General features: G+C 36.6%; 1 protein-coding gene across 2 annotated transcripts; it reads right to left on the bottom strand.

The window, feature by feature from the left end:
* Positions 1-565: 565 nt before the first annotated feature.
* Positions 566-20,669, bottom strand: dbnla (drebrin-like a). 2 transcript variants are annotated; one of them, XM_056467099.1, is made up of 15 exons: positions 20,456-20,669; positions 19,371-19,426; positions 19,131-19,243; positions 15,661-15,735; positions 15,424-15,570; positions 13,885-13,962; positions 13,641-13,792; positions 10,115-10,169; positions 9,936-10,004; positions 6,373-6,484; positions 6,098-6,259; positions 5,182-5,244; positions 4,216-4,328; positions 1,511-1,592; positions 566-832 (listed from the first exon to the last, which is right to left on the bottom strand). In XM_056467099.1, the coding sequence occupies exons 1-15, from the start codon at positions 20,530-20,532 to the stop codon at positions 696-698; spliced, it is 1,491 nt and encodes a 496-aa protein (XP_056323074.1). In that variant the 5' UTR covers positions 20,533-20,669; the 3' UTR covers positions 566-695. The 2 variants fall into 2 exon arrangements, with proteins under 2 accessions (XP_056323074.1, XP_056323075.1); XM_056467100.1 differs by having other exon boundaries at positions 9,936-10,001.
* Positions 20,670-25,770: the final 5,101 nt, after the last annotated feature.

Genomic DNA, 25,770 nt, shown 5'->3' with positions numbered 1-25,770 from the left:
TGTTCTCCCCGTGTTGGCTTGGGTTTCCTCCGGGTGCTCCGCTTTCCCCCACAGTCCAAACATAGGTGAATTGAAGAAGCTAAATTGGTCGTAGTGTATGTGTGTGATCGAGTGTGTATGGGTGTTTCCCAGTACTGGGTTGCAGCTGGAAGGGCATCCGCTGTGTAAAACATATGCTGGATAAGTTGGCGGTTCATTCCGCTGTGGCGACCCCTGCAAGTTAGCTGCATGATAGGATATGTAGGATTTATGTGGTAAATATTTGCGAGATGGCCATGAAGGTTACCATGCTTTTTGGGAATATTTAATTGTTTTGGTTAGTAATTAATACAAAGTACCATGTAAATAATTCTGTGGTATAATGTAAATATAGTAAAAAAAGTTTGACCTTAATGTTGTCTGATTTGTACGTGTACCATAATGCTTTAATAATTTAAGAGGAAATTGTAAATATTTGTGAGTAATTCATACGCTTTGGGTAGCAATCTTAGTTATTGGACCATATGAGAACATATTAATTTATTGTCAGCGATTTGATTGGCTTATTTAAAACAACAGATGAGACTTTTATTCCAAACTTTTATTGTACATCATTTATATAATGCAAGAAACCAGATTCTCCAAATGCCCAGAAACACAATTAAAGCACACTAGCCAAACACATATAAAACTGCACCTGATTGGTTACTGGAAATCTACATAAGCTCGACATAATTAGCAGGAAACATCCCGTAGTGGCCGTCAGGACCGTAACCCCTCCACCAGCCCTCATCTATCATGTCGATCCCGGAGATAACATCATCCGGGTCAAAGCTGATCTCTGTGTCATCCGCTAAACCAGAAAGAGAGAAGAAAATATGCATAAATCAAAACTATTTAGTATCACAAACTAGGACTACACAATATATCATTTCAGCATTGATATCGCAGTGTGCACATCCACAAACGTCACATGGCAGGAAGTGCAATGTTGAGTTCATATGTTGGGGTTATAGTTGACCGGGAGCCACAAGGTTAAAGAGTTTAATCATAATGGAGTGAAAGTTGATCATTTGCATGTGTTTTTAATTGGCGTGCAGCGGTTCAATTTGGTATGTATCACGGTTTAACTACGGTTTGTGCTATGCTTAGAAAAAAATACCTGCAGAACAATTTAAAGAACAATAAACATATTTATTGGATAACAAACACCTGACAATGCAACAGCGTCACACATATGACTGTAGACTTGCATGTTCTTGCATTAATTAAATAAAAATAGGGCATTTTGAAAATTGTATATTCAAATAAATTGATTAAGAAAACGCGCTTAAATTTCCCCTTTTTCTATTTTACATCTCGGCTCAACATCTCAACCAATCATGCAGATAATAATAATAATGATGTCAACACATCGTAATAATTGAGCACTTTTAGAGTATTGATGACTTCTGTTTACATTGAAATACCTGAAATAGAGACAAAGGAAAACGAATGCATGTATTTATATAATGTAGTAAAAAGCACTCACAAGCCTGGTAGTCATATAGTGCTCTCGCGCAGATGTTCTGGTTGTCGCCATTCTCCTCTTCATCAGCCGGAGTTTGGAGATCCTTCAAATATACAAGGACATTTATATGAATTGTGCTATTTCAGTGCACAATATTTAATATCCAGTTGTAATATTACTACATATAATGGTCAAAATTAATTGTCAAAAAAAAAGCAACAATAGACTGATTTCACACGACCGCCATTTAAAAAGCAAAATCGTGGCTGCGGTGGGAAGAAACCCGGAAGTCACACAGGAATGTTGTGTTTCTGGCTGTATATCTTATTGGCGAAGAGAAAGCGACACAAATTTATCATTTCACCATCTTCTGAGTGACCCGAAGGTCCGTTCTGAATGGAAAGTGAAAATAAAAAGGGACATCAGAGCTCATTTTCAGCTAAGTTAAGGGAAATGGCACTATTTCATAGATATGTACACTAGATATCGGATACGGACCCTGAACATGCGTTAATAGCGCCGCCACATTTGTACAGTGCTCCCAGCACAAATGTCATTCAACCGCACTAGTCAAGACAGTGTGCCAACGTGAAGATGCTGGACTTTAGCGCTGTGTACGGGTGTAGTAACGAGCAAACAAAGAAACAAAGCACACAGGCAGAACATTTCATAGGTAAGATTTCGTTTTGTACGTTTTTTTTTTGTTACGAACTTTTGTGCTAAATATTGATAATAAGTCACTACTGCACTGACCACAAGGTAAAGTAGCACCAATTCGCACTAAATACCAGGCTTATGCTAGTTTCGTTGAAAAAAATAAGCAAACAATGCAAAAGAAATATGACAACAAGATGCTGCGCTGCCAGAAACTTGTATTATTGTCGGCTAAGTGAACGAGTCGTTCATAACGGAGATTCGTTCAGAAATGAATCGCTCCCTCCGTTAGAATGAGAAGAGAAAGCGAGAGAGGGGGTGTGTTTTTGGACACGGATTAGATCAAATGTACCTGGGAGGGTGGATAGTACATTTCCATCCACACAAACACACACTCTTTGTCAGCAATGCCCATACGATTACTTATCCAGTGATGATTTTAAAAAAAATTGCATAATGACCACTGGGAAAACTCCCGATCATAAATATATGTATATATGTGTATATCTCTGGCTCTAGATGGCCACAGTCCTCGACTACAGCTTGGTCCCGCATTCATTTCAAAGGAGCGCAACCCTGTACCAAAATGGCGGCTCTATTTACACATTCCTTTTAATAGACAGCAACAGTGTAGGCGACATCTAATGTAAATATCTATGGCACTGGTTAGCTAACGTTTTCTTTCCCAAACACATGGTTTAGACGGCATTTATCAAACTCAAGTTAATGAACTGATTCTTTCACTTTATTAGACTCGTCACAATACTGAATTTCGTTACTGTAATTTATAAAAACCGTCAATTTCCCGCTAACATCTAAGCACTGTTAAACGCAACACCACTGATTTGCCATTGTGTTCACCAGTGCTCAACAGAAATGATTGTGATTGGTCGAGAAGGTCATCAGCTCACTGTACTTGCTGATGTTTACCGAGTGCACAGACGAGCAATCGACTGATCTTCGCGGCTTTAAAATGCTCCAGTGTTCGTGTATCTGTGTTTGCATTCGGTGAAGAGTAGTGAACTGATGACCTTCACAGCCAATCACAGTCATTGCTGTTGAGCACTGGTGAATACTATGGCAAATCAGCTGTCTAAGAACACGCTCAGCGGCGCATAAATGTTAGCAGGAAATGGACGTTTTTAAAACTTCAGCACCAGGACAATACTATTACAGACAACACGAGGGTGTGCTACAGAGGACTGCATTGATTTATCACTCACCGGGATACATAGGCTGAAGCAGGGAAGCCCCCACTGTGTTTACCTGATGCCATGAACTGAAGCCTAGGAGGACACTCTTAAAGAGATTATGTTGTTTAATGCCTAATAGGCTTTTAATTGTTTAAATTAAACTGAACTGAATGATATTAAAGTGATGTTTACACCATTTCTGCATTTTGAAATCTCGGCAACAGCTTGAGGTAAAGTCCACAGCATGTTACTGCAATGTTTACAGTGCTGGTCCTATACTTCCGGGTTTCTTCTCACTGCAGCCTCACTTTCGTGTTTTAAAATGGCCGCCGCGTGAAATATGCTTATTTTGTCTGTTCTGTGGCCCATATAAAAATCTAATACTGTAAGTGGCTAAATATGAACATATACTGTATATAAAAAGGATCGTCAGTATATTTAAACCTATATATGCATATTTGTAATTCTAATGATTGAAAATTAATATGTAAACTACCATTTTTGCAATATTTTGAAATATATGTTGACTATATGTTCATATATTTTTATATCTGACAAATACGAACATTATCTTGTATGTTAAATATGTGATTTGCTTATATTAGCATCTATCAGATTTATATATGAGGGCTTTGTCATGCTTTTTAATTATGTAATAATTGTTATAAGATTATTGAGATATATTATGTCATAAGCAATCTTTTATCTGAGACAAATTTGAAAGCGAAAGTAAAAGGCAACCGCACAAGTGACCATCCATGTCATGAGTTTTAATTTGTCTCCCCCTTCTGGCTATTAAAGGAATTGCAGCACTTGGCTTGTCTAAAACTGCAATTAAATGGTTAATTGGCTACAAGGAAGCTAGGTTTGGATGCTAACCTGGTGAACGTTTTCATACAGACGTTGATTGGATTGGATGTTCATGTAGGTGCTGTTTTCATCTGCATTTTGCTTGTGTGTCGCAGCAGGACTCGACACCTCTGCATCTGAATCTGCACCAGGATGAAAAGTACAACAAGATTTCAGGCTTAAAACATCATTATGCTTTCATTCACACTTTATATAGCACATATTTGATCGAAATGCACCAAAAAATGTGTAAAAATGCATCACAATTCAGACAAAAATCGTAAAAGTATGAATTTTCATGTGTTGATTATGTTTTTATTGCCAATGTGTAAACAGCTTGTAATGAAATTTAAAAGTCAGATCTTCTCACACTAAAATATATATTTATTTGCTCAAATAATATTATTTTAAAATGTATTTATGCATATTTTCTATTTTTGTATATATCTTTTGCGCGAAAGAAATAGACTAAGTGAAAATGGCAAACGTTTCTAAACATGGTTGTTGTTGTTTTTTTTTTGAAAGATCAGTGCTGTCAAATGATTCCATCCAAAATAAGAGTTTGTGTTTACATAATGTACACAATATTTACACACACACACACACACACACACGCATATATATATATATATATATATATATATATATATATATATATATATATATATATATATATATATATAATTTTTAGATATATTTATTTATAATATAAATATATTCTCAAATATATACATGTACTGTATGTGTGTATTTATACATATACTAGCTTTTATTTTGGATACAATTAATCACAATTAATTTTTTGACAACACTATTAAAGATACACTCATACTAAAACACTCGCACCACATTTTGGTTCTGTAACGTGCAGTACTTATGTGTAATCAACAAACTCAAAGCCTTTTGTAAACTTTATTTGTGGCGATTATTTTTTATATTATGGAGGGCAGCCACATATGAATCAATGTATGGGAAACAGGGAGACAGAACACACACCATCCCATTCATCTTCATAGTCCTCAGCTTGTTCAGACACAAACGGATCATCAGAGAAGGGATCTGAAAAATATAAATAAACCTGTAAAGTGTAATCCTGAACCACTTCTGTTGTGCGATTTTGCGAATGACTACGAATAATAACCAGGAATAATAATAATACAAACAAGTGTGTTCATGGCTATACATAAAAAGTAGAGTAATATAATAAAAAAATATCAGTTTGCAATATCAAGCAGCATATCGAGCTGTTTTTAAGATCTAAAAATTTATGGAAGTGAATGACAGTGGAAGAATCGCACCAAAAAGATTACAATGCCTGTGCCCGCTCTTACATAAAGAATAAAGTCAATATCATTCCAGTTTAAAGGGCTCCTATTATGCCCTTTTTTACAAGATGTAAAAAAGACTCTGATGTCTCTAGAGTGTGTGAAGATTGAGCTCAAAATACCACAGGTAATGTTTTATAACTCTGAAACTGACCCTTTTAGACTTTGATTCTAATTGTGCTGTTTTGGTGACTGTCGCTTTAAATTCAAATGAGATTGTGGTCTTTTCAGAAGAGGGCGGAGCTACAAATGCCTGCGTGTCAGCATAGTGGCAGATTCAAAAACAAGACTAATGTCCTATGCTAATGAGGGAGAGATGATCAATAGTGGGCGGGGCTTTCCCCCTCTGATGACACGTACAACGCAAGAATGTCAATCAAAGTGTTTCTGCAGACTGTTTTAATCAAGTCTATTGATTATAAACAATACAATTAATACATGTTTACCATTAGAAGCTGCTTATATTCACACACTGCTGACACATAACTCTGTTTAAACCCCTTATAAAAGTGATTTCAGCATAATAGGTGCCCTATAAGGAAAACGAATGGACAGTCTCTGAAATGTACCTGCAGTCTCATACTCACCGGCAGTTTTAACTGGGAAAGTCTGAGTTTCGCGCGCAGGAGAGACTTTAGCTAGAACATGTGAAACTGAAGCCACGGGCTGAAGAGGAGATAATGGCTGAGATCTGCTCTCACTGGGAGCACTTTCTGCTTGCTGGGATAAAAATGGGCTTCTCAGCTGACCTAAGGGGAAAGACGAGAGTCATCTGAACTCCGGGATGAAAGGCTTGGGATTGTGCACATGTTTTATACATGAGATTCTGGGTTATGAAATGCTGGATAAGTTTTAGTTGTACCCTGTCGGCTGCTTGATGGAGAAGATGTTGCATCATTGACCAAGCTTCTCTCTTTCTTCATGAACAGCTCTCTGGGATTGGTGGAGCGCTGGGAGATGATCGATGCCGCCTCCTGGGGGACAGAAAAGGTAGGATATGTAAGGAATAATGATAACACTGTAATTTAAAGGGATAGTTCACCCAAAAAATGTATTTACCCATTATTTGTTCTTCCTCAAATGGTTCCAAACCTTTATAATTTTCTTTCTTCTGTTAACAGCAAAATAAAATACTTTGGAGAAATGTTGAAAACCTGTAACCATTGACTTCCATAGTAGAAAAACAATTGCTATGGATGTCAATAGTTACCGGTTTCCAACATTTTTCAAAATGTCTTCTTTTGTGTTCAACATAAGAGACTCAAACAGGGTTGAAACAACTAAAAGGTGAATAAATTATGACGTGATCTATCCCTTTAAGGCAGGGGTCTCAAACTGCCATTTACGACCCGCCCTCCCCGTCCCTCCGGTCCACAACTGATGTCACAAAAATAACGAGATGTGGCCCGCCAACATATTTTTGAGCCACTACCATTGTTGTGCAGTTGCAGCCACAGTTATATCACCTTGCAGCCCAAGACCGGTTACTCACTGAAGCTAAGCAGGGCTGAACCTGGTCAGTACCTGGATGGGAGACCACATGGGAAAAACTAGGTTGCAGTTGGCAGTGGTGTTAGTGAGGCCAGCAGGGGGTGCTCAACCTGTGGTCTGTGTGAGTCCTAATCATAGACTGTAAAATATATGGACGTAGCATCCGTGACGTCACCTATAGGTTTCTGAAGAGCGCAAAAGAAGCTACAAGTAGGCGCGGCCAACCGTCGCCATTTTGTTCGTGCGTCATCGCACCCACGGCGGGATACCAAACAAGGGCAAAGAGGAGGAGAGTGAGCGGAGCTACATACACCTGCTGGCACTTTGCTTAGACCTGGAAGACAGACTTTACTTTGGGAGAAACGCTTGATACTTTATTACCTGCGACTCGTTTGTGTTCTGACCACATGTGCTTGGCTGTACACTATATCAGTAAAGTGTTTAGACTTTCAAAAACACTGCTGTAATACATTGAGCCACTAAACATTGTTCTTATGACGTTTTTCTACAGGAGGAAAACGCAAATTACTTCCAAACACTTCAATTATAGTCTGTGTTAGTAAATGCAAGACTATTGATGAACTCCAGCATAACACTGTATGACAACGCTTCAGATGACTGTTCTAGAGCCTACAGCTAATCAATCTGTCACATTCTGGAGTGCTTTACGGGTCTAAAGAAAAATATTAATGATAAATGATCTTAAATAAAACACACACATTTATAGAGATGGTACACAAGTATATAACTTTACTCAGATGGGAAACGGAGGCCACGTGAATGGTTTGTGAGCACAATTAAGTGCACACAGCATCCCATATCATCTGATAATTGTAAGAAATAAGTCCAAAAGGCAGCTGACTGTGTAAAGCCACATAAAACAACACAAAAATGCGATGAATATGCTGAGATCAGTGGCTAATCTGCCGGATTCAGCTGAGGTGAAGTGACGGCGACCAGCGAGACCTAGCTGTCACTCAAGTGGCCACGCCCTTAATTATGCAAACTTAAAATAACCTAATATAAAGGAAATGGATGAGTTATAAAAAAATTCACCCCCCTCACAGTTGTCATGGAGGGTAATAATAGCTATATGAGCCAAAATCGTTCTTTGTACCAGGCTGTAAACACCTTTTTTTCTGCTGTAAAGTTGGCCATTCTAACAGTGGGCTCAATTGCAATTTGCTCTATTATGGAGCCAGGACTAGCGGAACTTTGATGAATTGCAGTTTCAGTTACTTCCGTATTGGCTTCCCGAGGGAGAGCGGGAGGTTGCCGCTTGGTCCTAATCCCCCAGTAAAAGTGAAGGGGGTCTTTCGGATCAGATGTTAAACTGAGGTCCTGACTCTCTGTGGTCATTAAACATCCCTTGGCACTTCTCGTAAAACAGTATTTTATTCAATGATAAAAACAGTCGACAGCACGCTGTCACTTTAAGAGCAGTGCAGTTCTGTTTAATGGTTTCAGATTCACGTGTCTTTTGATTCTCAACTCGTTTGTTTATTACACAAATGAGGGTTATTATGAATAATCACTAAACATCGCGTTTTGACACCGATTCAACCATTAAAGCACTCGCATTAAGATGACTTTAGATGTGTTTGCTCTGCTCATCTCGCGGTCTCATTCGCGCTTTTAAAAACATGAATGATTTGAATGTTCATCAATGAATGATGCGCATCCCGTGCTGCAAAAGTTACATTACAGACATGCTTTTAGTCATTTTCATGTGGAACTGAGCTTTGCAGAGCAACAAATGTGTACAACTGTAAAGGGGGCGGTATATGATGCAATAATCGTTGATCTCCATTAATGCGTTTTCAGAATCGTTAGAAGCCGAAATCGAAACTGAATTTTCGATTAATTGCACAGCTCTATATTATGTATTTATTTAAAAAAGTTGCTGACTGATTATATACTATTGAAATACTACTGTATATGTGATGTACTATAGTGTTCAAAAGTTGGTCATTTGTTTCCAGAAAATGAATCCTTTTATTCAGCGCATGTACATTATATTGACGTGATGTTAAAAATATTGCAAAACATTTCTGTTTTATATGGTAAAAATAAAAAAGAACCATCTTATCTGTTAACATTAATAATTATAAGAAATGTTTCTCGATCATCAAACTATGACAGTGACGCTGAAGGCTGGAGTAATGATGCTGAAAATAATCACAAACTTAATTAAATAAAAATGACATTACAGTAGCGAGCCCTTATTTGTCATTTGGTGAGACTATAACCTATAACCATGAGGTAATATTTAGATTTTATAAAATTGTTTTATCCTGGGGCTGCACGGTGGCGTAGTGGTTAGCACTGTGGCCTCACAGCAAGAAGGACACTGGTTCGAGTCCTGGATGGGTCAGTTGTCATTTCTGTGTGGAGTTTGCATGTTCTCCCCATGTTGGCGTGGGTTTCCTTCGGGTGCTCCGGTTTCCCCCACAGTCCAAACACATGTGGAATAGGGGAATTGAATAAACTAAATTGGCTGTAGTGTATGAGTGTGTGTGTGAATGAGTGTGTATGGGTGTTACTGGGTTGCAGCTGCATGAGTACACCCCCCACAAAATTTATTATAATTTTTTTGTTTCATAATATTTCTCCCTAACATGTAATTTTGGGCTACTAATTTTTGAACCATTATTGTACGTTATTTTCTTATATAAGCTTCAGATTTGGCTTCAGTACTGACTAAACTAATGTATATGCACAAATAAAGCTTCCTATAGAAAATATTCATTTAAATGAGAGATTTGTGGGGGGTGTACTTATGCACGTATGCTGAGCACTTATTGATCCGCACTTATTGATCCGGAAGGAAATTCAGTCATTAAATACCATCCCATACATAAAAACATAGACACATAAACACACACACACTCCAAAATCTGAATTTTTTAGCAAAGAAAAGGAAAATGAACTCACATTAGCTTTCTGCACAGACGCAGATCTCAATATTCCTGCTTTTACAGGAGTCTGCTGTTCCTCTTTCTCCTTAACAAGAGAATCACAGTGAATACCATGATGTACATGATGTACAAAGTGTAACGTCATAATATTTAGGATATACTGGGGGGGGTTTAAGAATAACTTTTAGTTCTTACCAATTTTCTTTGTTCCTGCTCTTTATTCTCCGCCTCTAGTTTCTTTTCAAAAATTCTGTGAGACACCAAAAAGGTAATGTTATAGATATATTTACATTAGAGGTGTGAGACACTGACAAAGTATATATCAAAAATATATTTAGGGAATTACTTCTGATAAATATAATTAACATTTAGCTTAGTTTTGTACTGGTTTAGTCATATTGTGAATAACTAATGACTTAAATCGCCAGGTGGTGGCGCCAAATTACCGTTTAAGAGAGAGATTTTTAATTAAAATTTAGGAGAAAAGTTAGATTTGGGACTTTATGCCTTGAACCTCTGATTTTTGCTTTGAAATCTAAGATTACACCATGCAATTTTGAATCACGACGAGAATAAAAAGATCTTAATTGTGAGATATAAAGTCACAATTTTAAGACAAGTCAGAATTGCAAAATATAACCATAAAATTCTCAGGAGTAAACTCTGAATTTTAGCAATAAAGTCAATGGGTGTGTCTCAGTCAGCAGTCTTGTACACTAGTCAGTGCACTTATCAGGTCGCCAGCCATTTTTAAGTGCTGTCTTAACCGTAGAAATTCTTCCAGTGCAATAAACATCTGCGTGCTGAAGATCCCACAATGCACCATGAAATCGATACGCAAAGAGAACCGAGCTCATCAGTGCCCGAATTAGTGCACACAACCTACTGATGAACTACTACTGATGCACAACTAATTTTATTTATTTATTTTATTTAATTTTTTTGCAATTTTGAGTTATAAAGAAAATAAGTGGTCAGTCAAAGTTTCAAGATACAAACTCAAAATTGCACATTTATATCTTACAATTCTAACTTTTTTCTTGGAATTAAAAAAAAAAGGTCATAAATTTAAGAAAAATCTGAAACGAAAAGAAATCGGCAAATTCAGAAAAGTCAAAATTGTGAGTTTATACTTCATTTTGACATGAATTCCAAGATAATATCTTGCAGTTTTCAAAATGCAACTACTTGTACTATTAAAAATGCAGTCAGATTTGATGAAACCTATTTGCAAGTGGTGAAAAAAGTTACGTGAAATTTCTGCCATGAAACTCTATGCACTCGCAGGCTGATAACTATATTCTGATAACTAATTAGTTGCTGATAACTAATCTGCTTCTGCGTCATTATTTACATGGTGCAGGAGATGGGTTGCTGTCACCTCGGCAGCCAATGAGCTTGCTCCTCATCAGTTTAAATCATAGGTCTCAAACTCAATTCCTGGAGGGCCGCAGCTCTGCACAGTTTTGCTCCATCCCTAATCAAACACAGCTGATCCAAATAACGAAGGTGTTCAAAACGAACACCTTCAATAGTTGGATCAGCTGTGTTTAATCAAAGTTGGAGCAAAACTGTGCAGAGCTGTAGCCCTCCAGGAATTAAGTGAGTTTGAGACCTGATTTAAATGCTCGGTGTAATTTTACGCTGTTCGGCTACGGCATGTTTTCAGAGACCCTCCTCCACCCTAGTTCCACCTTTGTTTAGATCTGCTACGGGGGTTACATAGGTATTATGTTTGCAGCAGCAGCGTATTATTTTCTCAGATGGCATGTCTTTGTATATACTGGGAGGAGCAGGTTCTCTGTGCTTGCTCTGCCATAATAATCAATACAGCAGCAGCAGCGCAGCAGCTCTATACCACCAAGACCAAATACATCAACATTGCCATATACATGCAGTGCATCTGGAAAGTATTAATAACACTTCACTTTTCCAACATTTGTTTATGTTACAGCCTTATTCCAAAATGGATTAAATTCATTTATTTCCATAATTCTACACACAATAGCTCATAATGACAATGTGAAAAACAATTTGAAATTGTTGCAAATTTATTAAAAATAAAAAAGCTGTCAAATCACATGTACAGAAGTCTTGACAGCCTTTGGCGTGAAGCTCTAAATTGAGCTCAGGTACATTCTGTTTCCACTGATTATTCTTGAGATGTTTCAGCAGCTTCATTGGAGTTCACCTGTGGTCAATTCAGTTGATTAGACATGATTTGAAAAGGCATACACCTGTCTATATGAGGTCCCAGGGTTGACAGTGCATGTTAAAGCACAAACCAAGCATGAAGACAAAGGAATTGTCTGTAGACCTCTGAAATAAAATTGTCTCGAGGCACAAGGCTGGGGAAGGTTACAGAAAAATTTCTGCTGTTCTGAAAATTCGATTGAGCACAGCGGCGTCCATCATCTATAAGTGGAAGATGTTTGGAATCACCAAGACTCTTCCTTGAGCTGGCTGGCCATCTAAGCTGAGTGATCGGGGGAGAAGGGCCTTAGTCAGGGAGGTGATCAATAACCCGATGGTCACTCTGTCTGAACTCCAGCGTTGTTCTGTGGAGAGAGGAAAACCTTACAGAAGGACAACCATCTGTGCAGCAATCCACCAATCAGGCCTGTATGGTAGAGTGGCCAGACGGAAGCCACTCACCGCCTGGGATTTGCCAGAAGGCATCTGAAGGACTCTCAGACCATAAGAAACTAAATTCTCTGGTCTGATGAGACTCAAATTGAACTCTTTGGAGTGAATGCCAGGCGTTACGTTAGGAGAAAACCAGGCTAATGCCATTCCTACAGTGAAGCATAGTGGTGGCAGCATCATGCTGTGGGGATGTTTTTCAGCAGCAGGAACTGGAAGATTAGTCAGGATAGAGGGAAAGATGAATGCAGCAATGCACAGAGACATACTGAATGAAAACCTGCTTCAGAGTGCTCTGGACCTTAGACTGGGGCGATGGTTCGTCTTCCAGCAGGACAATGACCAAAGGCACACCGCCAAAATATTAATAGATTGGCTTCACAACAACTTGGTGAATGTACTTGAGTGGTCCAGCCAGAGCCCAGACCTAAATCCTATTGAACATCTCTGGAGAGATCTGAAAATGGCTGCATGCTGTCGCTTCCCATACAACCTGATAGAGCTTGAGAGGTACTGCAACGAGAAATGCGCAATTATTCCTAAAGACAGGTGTGCCAAGCTTGTGGCATCATATTCAAAAAGACTTGAGGCTGTAATTGCTGCCAAAGGGGCATCAACAAAGTATTGAGCGAAGGCTGTGAATACTGATGTACATGTCATGTTTTAGGTTTTTTATTTTAAATAAATTTGCAACAATTTCAAAAACTCTTTTTTCACATTGTCATTATGGGGGATTGTGTGTAGAATGTTGAGGAAATAAATGAATTTAATCCGTTTTGGAATAAGGCTGTAACATAAAAACATGTGGCAAAAGTGAAGCGCTATCAATACTTTCCAGATGCACTTTATTCATGTTCATGACAGAAATGTTTTTAAATTTTGACATATAATATGATCAAATATTTCTAACAGAAAATATTCCTAAACTTCATAAAGAATGCTGGCCAAAAAATTAAAAAAAGCAAACAATGACAGAAAAAGAGTTAATGATAATAATACAATATAAAATATATAATAATAATAATAATAATAATAATGATTATAATAATGTAACAGTGCAAAACTCGAAATCTCTGGCCTCTGTTGGTCGATCTCCTTCTCTCTCTCCTTCCTCCTTCGCTCTCGTTCTTCTGCTTCTCTGCTCTCTTGATCCCTCCGTTCCTTCTCCGAACGCTGCCTCTCCTCATCTGCCTTCCTGCGCTCCTCCTGCCGGCGGTTCTTTTCATCTCGCTGATAAAGAAGAAGCAAGAGAAAGTGTCAAAGCAACAAAGAGCAGATGAGAAGATTAAAGCTCTCTTTTTTTAATGTTGCCGTCTCCTTACCTCAGCCTGAGCCCAGAAGTTATCTCTGCTTGTACCTTGGATCTCATCTAAAGCACTGACCTTTTTATAAACAGAGCCCTGTGGGAGCAATGATAATAAAGGAATTGAAAAGGACAACATGCAGATATTTAAAGACCCTTCATATTGAAGTTTGTGTTCTGCCATGGAATAAAAAAAGTTGACTTTTTATCTCACAATTCCAGCATGAGTTTTTCCTGTAATTGCACATTTATATACTCAGCGGCCACTTTATTAGGTACACCTTACTAGTACCATGTTGGACTCTCTTTTGCCTTAAAAATGCCTTAATGCTTTGTGGCATAGATTCAACTAGGTACTGGAAATATTACCCAGAGATTTTGCTCCATATTGACATGATAGCATCACACAGTTACTGTAGATTTGTCAGCTGCACATCCATGATGCCAAGCAAGGTGCTCTATTGGATTGAGAATTTTGGTGAGCCTGTATGAATTGTAGCCTCAGTTTCCTGTTCTTAGCTGACAGGAGTGGCACCCGGTGTGGTCTTCTGCTGCTGTAGCCCATCCGCCTCAAGGTTGGACGTGTTGTGTGTTCAGAGATGCTCTTCTGCAGACCTCGGTTGTAACGAGTAGTTATTTGAGTTACTGTTGCCTTTCTATCAGCTGGAACCAGTCTGGCCATTCTCCTCTGATCTCTGGCATCAACAAGGCATTTCCACCTACAGAACTGCCGCTCTCTGGATATTTTCTCTTTTTTAGACCATTCTCTGTAAACCCTAGAGATGGTTGTGCATGAAAATCCCAGTGGATCCACAGTTTCTGAAATACTCAGACCAGCCTGTCTGGAATCAACAACCATGCCACATTCAAAGCCACTTAAATCCCCTTTCTTCCCCCTTCCGATGCTTGATTTGAACTGCAGCGCATCGTCTTGATCATGTCTGACGTTGCTGCCATGTGATTGGCTGATTACAAATTTGCATTAACGAGCAGTGGGACAGGTGTACCTAATAAAGTGGCCGGGAAGTAACATTTCTGACACTTCGTCTTAAAATGAGGAGAAAATCATCATTGAGAAGTGTAAACTTACATTTCTCAGAATTACGCTCAGAAAAATGCAAGAAATAAGGTCATAATGTGAGAAAATTTATATATTTGTTTTAAATTTGCATATTTATTTATGTTTTGCAGAATTGCACTGCGGGTGGTGCACACCAGCATTAGAATTGGAAATTGCAGTTTTGAAGAAAAAAAAAAGTCAAGTCAGGAAATGCAAAATGTAAACGTTTATTTTTATTATTATTATTTGTGAACTTGTTTTTTATCTTCTCTTTTTTATCTTCCCTTTTTATTTTCATATCTTTATCTTAATTGTGAGATAAGAAACAATTTTATGACCTTTTATTCATTCATTCATTTTCCTTCATTAGTCCCTGAATTATCAGGGGTTGCCACCGCAGAATGAACCACCTATTTCCTTTTAGTTTTTTAAAAATTCCATAGGTTTAGACTTCCATAATTTTTAATATAAGTTATGAATATGATTGAAGTCCCTCACCACACGTCCAGGAGGCTCAGAATGATTGTTCTGGCTTGACTCTTTGTGGATGTTGTAGTTTACACCGGAGCCTTTGGCCACTTTCTCCATGATGGCCGCAGGTTCCACATCATCATCTGATCGAGCGTTAATAGTCACGTGTGCACCCTTTAATTCAACACACACTAGATTAACATTATCTTTATTTGCATGATATAATGCAACTACAAAAGAGAATGACTTGTATTTTAAACTCACCCTCAGAAAGTTGGCCATTGAGTGAACATGTCTAGCGCAAACACCCTTTCTGATGTCCTTGACTCCCTCGCCAGTCTGAAACCAAAAGACGATTCATATCAATGAAGTTGTGAATCAATTTTAGAGCTTTCGGTGTTGCTGCCTTTTCATATATACAATTGAAGTCAAAATTATTCGCCCTCCTGTGAATTTCTTTTTCAATTATTTCCCAAATTATGTTTAACAGAGCAAGGAAATTTTCACAGTATTTCCTATAATATTTTATCTTCTGGAGAAAGCCTTATTTGTTTTCAGTGTTGCCAGATTGGGCGGTTTCGAATTTGATGGTGCGGGTAAAAAATGGCATAGGCGGGTTGACAAAATTTGGGCGGTTTTATATGCAACATATTGAACAAAACATAACTGTGTGGTCCTACTCTATTCAGTTAGTAGTGACCAGTGCATATTGCAAACCGCTTGGGCCCATACGCAAGAGCAGGTGAAAAAAGTAGTATTAAAATCTGACTCCCCGGATTTTAACACTTCTTCTGTTTTGTTTTGTAACATATTTAAGGTTATCAAAATGAATGTACAATGTGCTTATACAGACATAATCAAAGGCAAGTTGTAGAAAGGGGTTGTAATGGGTTGTAGAAATTATAGTAATCCTTAAAAATAAGAAAGTAAGTAAATAAGCCAATAGATAGATGGTAAAAATAAAGGTAGAGGTAAGGAAAGAGAAACAAGGGAAACATCATGCCATCTATAAGTACTAATATTGATGACCAATTAGTCACAAAGTCTTTGGAAAGGCACATAAAACAAAATATAAATTTTCCACATCACAGCACAATCCTATAATTGTTACCGACTCGGTCCCAGTCATTCCCCTCGCTGGCCAGCAGAGGTCACCATCCCCGGACTTTTAAGCATTACATCATCCATCTAAACTGATTGTGCACACACCTGAACTGAATCTAGTTAACGACCCACGCTTCCTATATAAGCCACACTCAAACACCAGTTCATTGCGAAGTCTTGTTTAGCCCCGGCCAGCATTACTGAGCGGGCTGTCCTGTCTGATCTTCTGAGAATAACTCTGGACTGTTTCTGACTCTGAGTTGCCTTCTGCCTGCCCACGACGCTTGCTTTATACACGGACTCTGAACCACGCTGCCTGCCCTCGACCCAAGCCTGTCTAACGGATTCTGAACCACTCCGCCTGCCACTGATCTATGCCTGGTAAATCACTCTGTGTCTGTCAGCCGCCAGCCCCAAGACCATTATTGATTACTGTTGATGTGTGTTCGCACTTTAGTGCGTATTGGATGTTTGACTGTGACTAATAAATACTGCATAATGGATCCCTTCCTGTCAGTCTCCTCATTACAATAATATAGACATGTCATTTGAAAAAGAACATTTGAACAAAACAAAAGGGGGAAAAAATAACAAGCAACAAAAGACCATTCCCTGTGAGCCTCCGACAACCAAAAAACCCCTAATTGACACACAACCATTCCTCTCACATGTCAGGGCAGGTGATCTATAAAAGGAGACCATATATTTTGAAAACATTCACAACACTTCTATCAATCTTTTTTTTCCGCAATTGACAGCAAGAACAAATATAGAAACGTCGTCTGATTGACAAGCAGCATCTAATTATGTTAAAAAAATTAAACAGCAAATGAGACGAGTCTATACCCCATTTCAAAAGTAAAACATACTCTAGTAGGTAGTGTAATCTACACAACAATAAGTGCAGTGTGTGGGTGAGAGGGGGGCAGTGTTTACATGTGATCTGGTTATGTTGTGGTTTTGTGACTGCTGGTGTTTGATTGCTGTATGGTTAAAAAATATATAAAAGTTAAAGTAACTAGTTTCATTTTGATTTAAATAAATTTAAATAAAAAAATAGTAATCTAATATTTTGGCAGATTTTTTTTTGTGCGTTTGGGCAGGTTTTGGATAGCTTTTGGGCTGGAAAAAGTCGGTTGTATCTGGCAACACTGTTTGTTTATTTCGGCTAGAATGAAAGCAGTTTTTAATTTTTAAAAAACAATTTTAAGGTCAATATTATTACCCCCCTTAAGCAATATATATATATTTTTATTGTCTACAGAACAAACCACTTATACAATGACTTGCTTGATTAACCTAATTAAGCCTTTAAATGTCACTTTAAGCTGAATACTAGTATCTTGAAAAATATCTTGTCAAAAATGATGTGGTGTCATCATGGCAAAGATAAAAGAGATCAGTTATTAGAAATGAGTTATTAAAACTATTATGTTTAGAAATGTGTTTTTTAAACACACGGTTCTGGACAACGAGCTTGAGGATCTAATCGCAGCATCTTTATTCAACAGAGGATGGTCAAACAGGCAACGGTCAAACACAGGAGCAAACAGAATCATAAAGGGAAATCCAAAGGAGCAGTCAAAAGCAGGCAAGAGATCGGTTCAGACGGCTAACATCAAAAATCAATAAACTAGGCGAGGGTCTGGAAACACGGCATGGAAAAACAAGGCAAGGTAAACGCTTCGTAATATTTACAGATTAATAAGACTCAGCATTGAAGTGTGTGTGTGCTGGTTATAAAGTCCATCTAATCAGTTCATAATGATCCTTGGCTATGTGTGTAATTAGTGGGTAACAGGAGGTGCACACTGGAAGTTATAGTTCGCTAACGTGACAGAATTGTAGTTCTCCAGCGATCTGCAGAAGCTAGATTGCAGGTTAATGTAACAGTGTATATTTGCGTACTTATATATTTTACATATATATTTGCACACCCAGTTGATCTGCATGCTTTTATTAAATTATTATCAGTGAAGTTGAGCAATTAACGGGAAAATTAATCTAAAATTCGCAATTTTGTGATCACTCATCTTCATGTGTTTTCCATCAGTTTCAATAAATAATCCATAATATTGCTCAAGTGGTTAAATCCAATTCTTATGAATGGGTATGATCACTTAACCCTTACTTAAATCTGAATTACTCAAAATGTCACTAATAAAAGCCTCGATTCATATACGAATATGAAAAAAACACTTTATAGTCAATAATGTAGTGTTTTTAAACCATACTATAATGAAGATTTTAAGGTAAAGTCTAGAAGGGAGACATCTGCGGACGGAAGTTAACGATTTTTATTGATATCATTACAACAATACAATTACCATACAACATTAATTACTGTTCTTACATTACTGTGAGGGTAGGGGTGTTCATATAATACTATTTAATGGGTAATTTAGTAAATAATATGAATAATACTCTGGATAATTAATGCTTTTATATTACTGTGAGGGTTGGGGTAGGGGTAGACATTAATAAAATACAATTAATTGGGCAATTTAATAAATATTATAAAAAATTATTGTTAGTTTCTGGCAAGATTTTCAATATTTGGATGAACTATTCATTCTGCATGAAGCAGTTTTAATTTGTACATCCAGTTCTAGATATTTCTCTGTGCTTACCCAGTTGATGAGCACAAATTTGGGCACGCCAGAGCTGGGGTCCAGCACTCTACAGAAGGCATACATGACTTTTCCACTGTTCAGTTCATCCGCCATTTCTTCAAGCCCACCATCTAAAAAAAATGAGAGAAAAACAAACCAGTATATAAAACTGTGGACTGCTGACTCATCAATAAGACAAAAAAAGCATGACGTCAGTCTATTGGCACTCTCATCATCTCATCTGAAGAAAACACTCACCTCCCTTCCCTGCAACCCGAATGTCATTACTGTTTCCTTCATAGGTGAACAACACCCTGTTTAAAAAAAACATGAATTTTTATGCAGGATTATTAACACAGTAGGCTATTATACATATACAAAACTCCCCAAGATGTAACCAACCATTCTGTTTTGTGCACAAGTTATATATAAACTTTAAAAAAACCTGGTTGCCTTAAATTTTTAAGCTCAATTAAATTAACCTTATGAGTCCATTGAACTTCTATTGTGTTAAACTGACTTAACACAGCTTGCATAACTTATACAATTAAGTTACAACATGATTAACTTAGTTTAATAAGTTACAATAAACTAAAAACATATGTTGTCATGACTAATTGATAATTTTTGCAGTGTAATAGCTCATAAAACAAATCAGAATATTGTCTTAAAGATTAATATAAAAAAACTACAGTAAACATTAGAGTATTTTTGAACCATACTTTATTTTGTGCTTGAACTGTGGTAATTCTATTGTTGCAGCAGTACATCAACTATATTAGTAATATAAACAACCCAACTTTTCTGCTACTGCATTGTTATTATACTACGCCAAAGTTTACTATAGTAAAAACTAAAGTGCACTACAGTATTTATTACAGTTCACTATAGTTAATATTACATTATGATTTTTCATTCGCTAACAAATGTGTTGTAAATACTATAATATACACTCAAAAAATGAACTTATTTAAAATAATTATTCAAACTGCTTATTTAAAATGAGCTGAAACAACTCAATTTCATTTTTTTTTTTCTTGGGACAACTTAATTGTTTTACGTTAAATCTACTTCAATTTGTAAAAACTAATGAGTTAACTTAATTCCTTCATGGCGTCCCAACACAAATCGATTGTACAGTGTATACAATAATACACTTTGCTCTAGCTTGCTTCAAAAACACTATTTACTCAAATTACTATAGTATTTTTTAATGTGGAATGCCAAATTTTCTTGAAAAAGCACACTTAATTACGTAATGTATATATAATGAGTAATTATTCATAAAAAAATGTCATTCAGCGATGTATTTTCGAGATGTTGATGTGTGACGGAGTTCTTACCAGTCTCTTTTCCCGCTCACCACTTCATTATATGCTTCTGTAAGCGCGGGTCCGTTTTTACTCAGGTTTACCGCCATTGTGGATCATGAAATGAATCAAGTTGTGGAAAACTTTTAATGGAGATATAATCATAACCAGTCTTCCTCTTTCGTTTGACCGTCCTTTGTCGTGTTAAAAACGCACCTGTCTCGTGAAATCTGGTTCGGCAAGTTTTTGGGAATTGAAACGAGGAAGAGAAAGAGCTTCCCAACAAGCCATAACTATTTAAAATATTTTAAAAGGGACTAATGTTGAAAATGTTGTATGTGTTAGAAATATATTACAGAGAGAACACTGTTAAAATTGTTAAATTGGTCAACGTGTTAGCATGGGAATCATTTTACAGAATCGATTCGTTTGAAGAGAACCGATTAAAATGATTCACTGATATTTTTGCTTTGTTCACCCACTATTTATGTTTACTTTGTCGTTGCAAATGATATGCTGCGTCAAAATATTTGCGTTATTGTTCGAACATTATTGTTAACTATTAATACAAGTGTTCGTCATGTAAACAATCGGTTGGATCGAATCAGTTCAAACGAACCGTTTGTTCACGAATAGCATGTATCTATTGATCAATCTAAGGGCGGTTCACGAGGTCACACGTGGAACTAGTTGGACTAGTAAAATCACATTTCTGTAATTACTTTAAGAATAGACCAAATAAGCTATAATGCAAATCCCTTTAGAGTTCATAGATTGAAGAGCAAGAGAAATTGCGATCTGAAATACCATCGGTAAAGGCAGCTCTATCAGTGAATTTAGTGCTTGAATACATTATGTTATGCTATGCTATAGTGTATTATTGCTTTTAAATTATGGTCCACACGCTAACCTAAATGTTTTAGATTTACATGTGTCGTTAAAAACTATTACAGCTTTTCCAAACGATTCACACAGATTGCAGCTAAAATGCGTTAGTAAATTGCGCTATTTTGATGCTTATTGTACCATTTTTGTTTGTGACATGCATTTACAACTGCAAATGATATATTTAGACATTGTTTGCATGCATCTATAGCTCCAATTGGCTCTAAAAAAAAAGCACGCAGATATTAGTTTGACCGCACGATGGCGCACTTTTCACGATTTTGACTCATTTCTATTTCTATTGACTTAACTTATATTCTGCCCGAAAACTGGAGCAACATGTCAGCTTGTAGAGAAAAGGTTTTCATGAAAAATGAGAAATCTCCTGCCATTATACAGTAAAAGGAATTCTGAGGGAAGCCCACATGTTTTGCCCATGTGGCCCCCAAATCTATTATTTCACACTACATTTGAAACAAATGAACTCAGCGCTTCAGTCTCCTCAAAGGTTTTCAAATCAGTGTATAACTCCAAATTTCAACCACATTAAAAATCTGCCAGGGAAACTCATGTGTGTGCAATTAAATGCACAATTTTTGTGTGACCACATCGTGCGGATTGAGCCAAGATCATCTTTGAATTGATTAATCACAGATTTGCAGCTCAAGACAGATGATTGGCGGTGCTGAGATATGAAAGGGGAACCAGGCTGATCTGTGCGAGTTTCAATAGCAGATTCACATTTCTCAGCCCCAAAATTAAAATGTGCTGTTAATTTACTCCCCCTCAGGGCTTAAAAGATGTATGGGAGACTTTTTCTTGCAGTTTTAGCTGAAACTGTGGTCCATGAGATTCATACAAGCAAGCCAATGTCTAACTTTTACTTTGAGAGTTAAAATAATCAACAGGCAAAGCAGAATTAATACCTGTGGCTCCTAAAGATACATTGACATCCTATAAAAAGAGTGCGTAACTTCTGGGAAGTACACTTAAACGTTTACAAAGGCTGTGGATTAAATATTATCATAAATAGACAGTATTGTGCTTTATTATAACTCAGTTCATCATCAGTTTATGTGTGTGTTTTGACTCTTAAAGGGACAGTTCACCCCAAAAAATGTAAATTCTGTCATCATTTTTTTACTCCTCCACTTGTTCCAAACCTGTTTGGCTTTCTTTTTTCTGTTAAACACACAAGAAGATATTTTGAAGAATGTTGAAAACCTGTAACCACTGACCTCCATAGTATTCTCTGTAGAAGTCGTCAATGGCTACCGGTTTCCAGCATTCCTCAAAATATCTTTTTTTTTGTGTAATTCAGAAAACAGAAACTGAATTGCATGTAATTGAGTGAATTATTTATTTATTTTATTTATTTATTTATTTTTTGGATGAACACTTTCTCATTCTTAGAGCGAATGGGGATTTAAAGTGATTTAAATAACATGTTTCTTTGTGAGTGCTCGTGGGTATCATTATTATATTTTCTTCCGGAAAGTTCAAGCGAACGTTCACAAAGGCTGTGGATTATATATTATAATAAATAGACAGTATTGTGCTTTATTATAACTCAGTTTATCATCAGTTTATGTGTGTGTTTTGACTCTTAAAGGGTTCAGTTCACCCCAAAATGTAAATTCTGTCATCATTTTTTATTCCTCCACTTGTTCCAAACCTGTTTGACTTTCTTTTATTCTGTTAAATTCAAAAGAAGATATTTTGAAGAATGTTGGATACCTGCATAGTATTCTCAGTAGAGGTCAATGGCTACCAGTTTCCAGCATTCCTCCAAATATCTTCTTTTGTGTTCAACAGAAAACAGAAACTGAATTACATGTAACTGAGTGAATTGTTTTTCTTTTTTCGACTGAACACGTTCTCATTCTTGGAGTGAAGGGTCTTTTAAAGTGATTCACAAAGGCTGTGGATTATATATTATAATGAAGAGACAATATTTTGCTCTATAACAACTCAGTTCATCATCAGTTTATGTGTTTTTTGACTATTAAAGGGACAGTTCACCCAAAAATGAAAGTTTTGTCATTATTTTTTTATTCCTCCACTTGTTCCAAACCTGTTTGACTTTCTTTTTTCTGTTGAACACACAAGAAGATATTCTGAAGAATGTTGGAAACCTGCATAGTATTTTCTGTGGAAGTCAATGGCTACCAGTTTCCAGCATTCCCCAAAATATCTTCTTTTGCGTTCAACAGAAATGTAATTGAGTGAATTTTCTTTTTTTCGACTGAACACTTTCTCATTCTTAGAGTGAATGGTGATTTAAAGTGATTCACAAAGGCTGTGGATTATATATTATAATGAATAGACAGTATTTCGCTCTATAACAACTCAGTTCATCATCAGTTTATGTGTGTTTTTAATCATAAAGGGACAGTTCACCCCAAAATGTAAATTCTGTCTTCATTTTTTATTCCTCCACTTGTTCCAAACCTGTTTGACTTTCTTTTGTTCTGTTGAACACAAAAGAAGATATTTTGAAGAATGTTGGATACCTGCATAGTATTCTCTGTAGAAGTCAATGGCTACCAGTTTCCAGCATTCCTCCAAATATCTTCTTTGTGTTCAACAGAAAACAGAAACTGAATTACATGTAACTGAGTGAATTTTTTTTTGGCTGATCATGTTCTCATTCTTGGAGTGAATCATGCTTTTTTTAAATAACATGTATTTTTGTGTTTCACCAGAGTGGTCATGGCTATCATTATTATATTTTCTTCCAGAAAGTTCACACGAATGTTCACAAAGGCTGTGGGTTTATTATTATAATGAATAGATAGTCTTTTGCTTTATTATAACTCAGTTCATCATCAGTTTATGTGTGTTTTTTGACTCTTAAAGGGACAGTTCACTGAAAAATGAAAATTCTGTCATGTTTTTATTCCTCCACTTGTTCCAAACCTTTTAGACTTTCTTTTATTCTGTTAAATTCAAAAGAAGATATTTTGAAGAATGTTGAAAACCTGCATAGTATTCTCAGTAGAAGTCAATGGCTACCAGTTTCCAGCATTCCTCCAAATATCTTCTTTTGTGTTCAACAGAAAACAGAAACTGAATTACATGTAATTGAGTGAATTGTTTTTCTTTTTTCGACTGAACACTTTCTCATTCTTAGAGTGAATGGTGATTTAAAGTGATTCACAAAGGCTGTGGATTATATATTATAATGAAGAGACACTATTTTGCTCTATAACAACTCAGTTCATCATCAGTTTATGTGTGTTTTTTGACTATTAAAGGGACAGTTCACCCAAAAATGAAAGTTTTGTCATTATTTTTTTATTCCTCCACTTGTTCCAAACCTGTTTGACTTTCTTTTTTCTGTTGAACACACAGGAAGATATTTTGAAGAATGTTGAAAACCTGCATAGTATTTTCTGTGGAAGTCAATGGCTACCAGTTTCCAGCATTCCCCAAAATATCTTCTTTTGCGTTCAACAGAAATGTAATTGAGTGAATTTTCTTTTTTTCGACTGAACACTTTGTCACTCTTTGAGCGAATGGTGATTTAACGTGATTAACAAAGGCTGTGGATTATATATTATAATGAATAGACAGTATTTCGCTCTATAACAACTCAGTTCATCATCAGTTTATGTGTGTTTTTTGACTCTTAAAGGGACAGTTCACCCAAAAATTCTGTCATCATTTTTTTATTCCTCCACTTGTTCCAAACCTGTTTGACTTTCTTTTATTCTGTTGAACACAAAAGAAGATATTTTGAAGAATGTTGGAAACCTGCATAGTAGTCTCTGTGGAAGTCAATGGCTACCAGTTTAAAGTGACAGTTCACCCAGAAATGAAAATTCTGTCATAATGTTTTTATTCCTCCACTTGTTCCAAAATGTTTGACCTTTTTTATTAATGTTAAAGACAAAAGAAGATATTTTGAAGAATGTTGGAAACCTGCATAGTATTCTCAGTAGAAGTCAATGGCTACCAGTTTCCAGCATTCCTCCAAATATCTTCTTTTGTGTTCAACAGAAAACAAAAACTGAATTACATGTAAGTGAGTGAATTTCTTGGAGTGAATGGTGCTTTAAAGTGATTCACAAAGGCTGTGGATTATATATTATACTGAATAGACAGTATTTTGCTCTATAACAACTCAGTTCATCATCAGTTCGTTACATTTTGTCATTATTTTTTTATTCCTTCACTTGTTCCAAACTGTTTGATTTTCATTTTTTCTGTTGAACACAAAAGAAGATATTTTGAAGAATGTCAGATACCTGCATAGTATTCTCTGTAGAGGTCAATGGCTACCAGTTTCCAACATTCCTCAAAATATCTTCTTTCGTGTTCAACAGAAATGAAATTGAATTTTCATTTTTTAGGTGAACACTCTCACTCTTGGCGTGAATGGTGCTATTTAAATAACATGTTTTTATGTGTGTGTGTGTGTGTGTGTGTGTGTGTGTGCGTATGTGTGTGTGTGTGTGTGT

This window comes from Danio aesculapii, chromosome 10 (assembly GCF_903798145.1).
Source record: "Danio aesculapii chromosome 10, fDanAes4.1, whole genome shotgun sequence".
Lineage (NCBI taxonomy): Eukaryota > Metazoa > Chordata > Actinopteri > Cypriniformes > Danionidae > Danio > Danio aesculapii.
This window is presented reverse-complemented; position numbering and strand designations above follow the sequence as displayed.

Coding starts and splice junctions, on each gene's coding strand:
- dbnla (XM_056467099.1), bottom strand. CDS start 20,532: ATGGCGGTAAACCTGAGTAAAAACGGACCCGCGCTTACAGAAGCATAT. Junction 10,170..13,640: donor AAGGAGATCGACCAACAGAG/GCCAGAGATTTC, acceptor GGTGTCTCACAG/AATTTTTGAAAAGAAACTAG. Junction 833..1,510: donor ACTATATGACTACCAGGCTT/GTGAGTGCTTTT, acceptor TTTCTGGTTTAG/CGGATGACACAGAGATCAGC.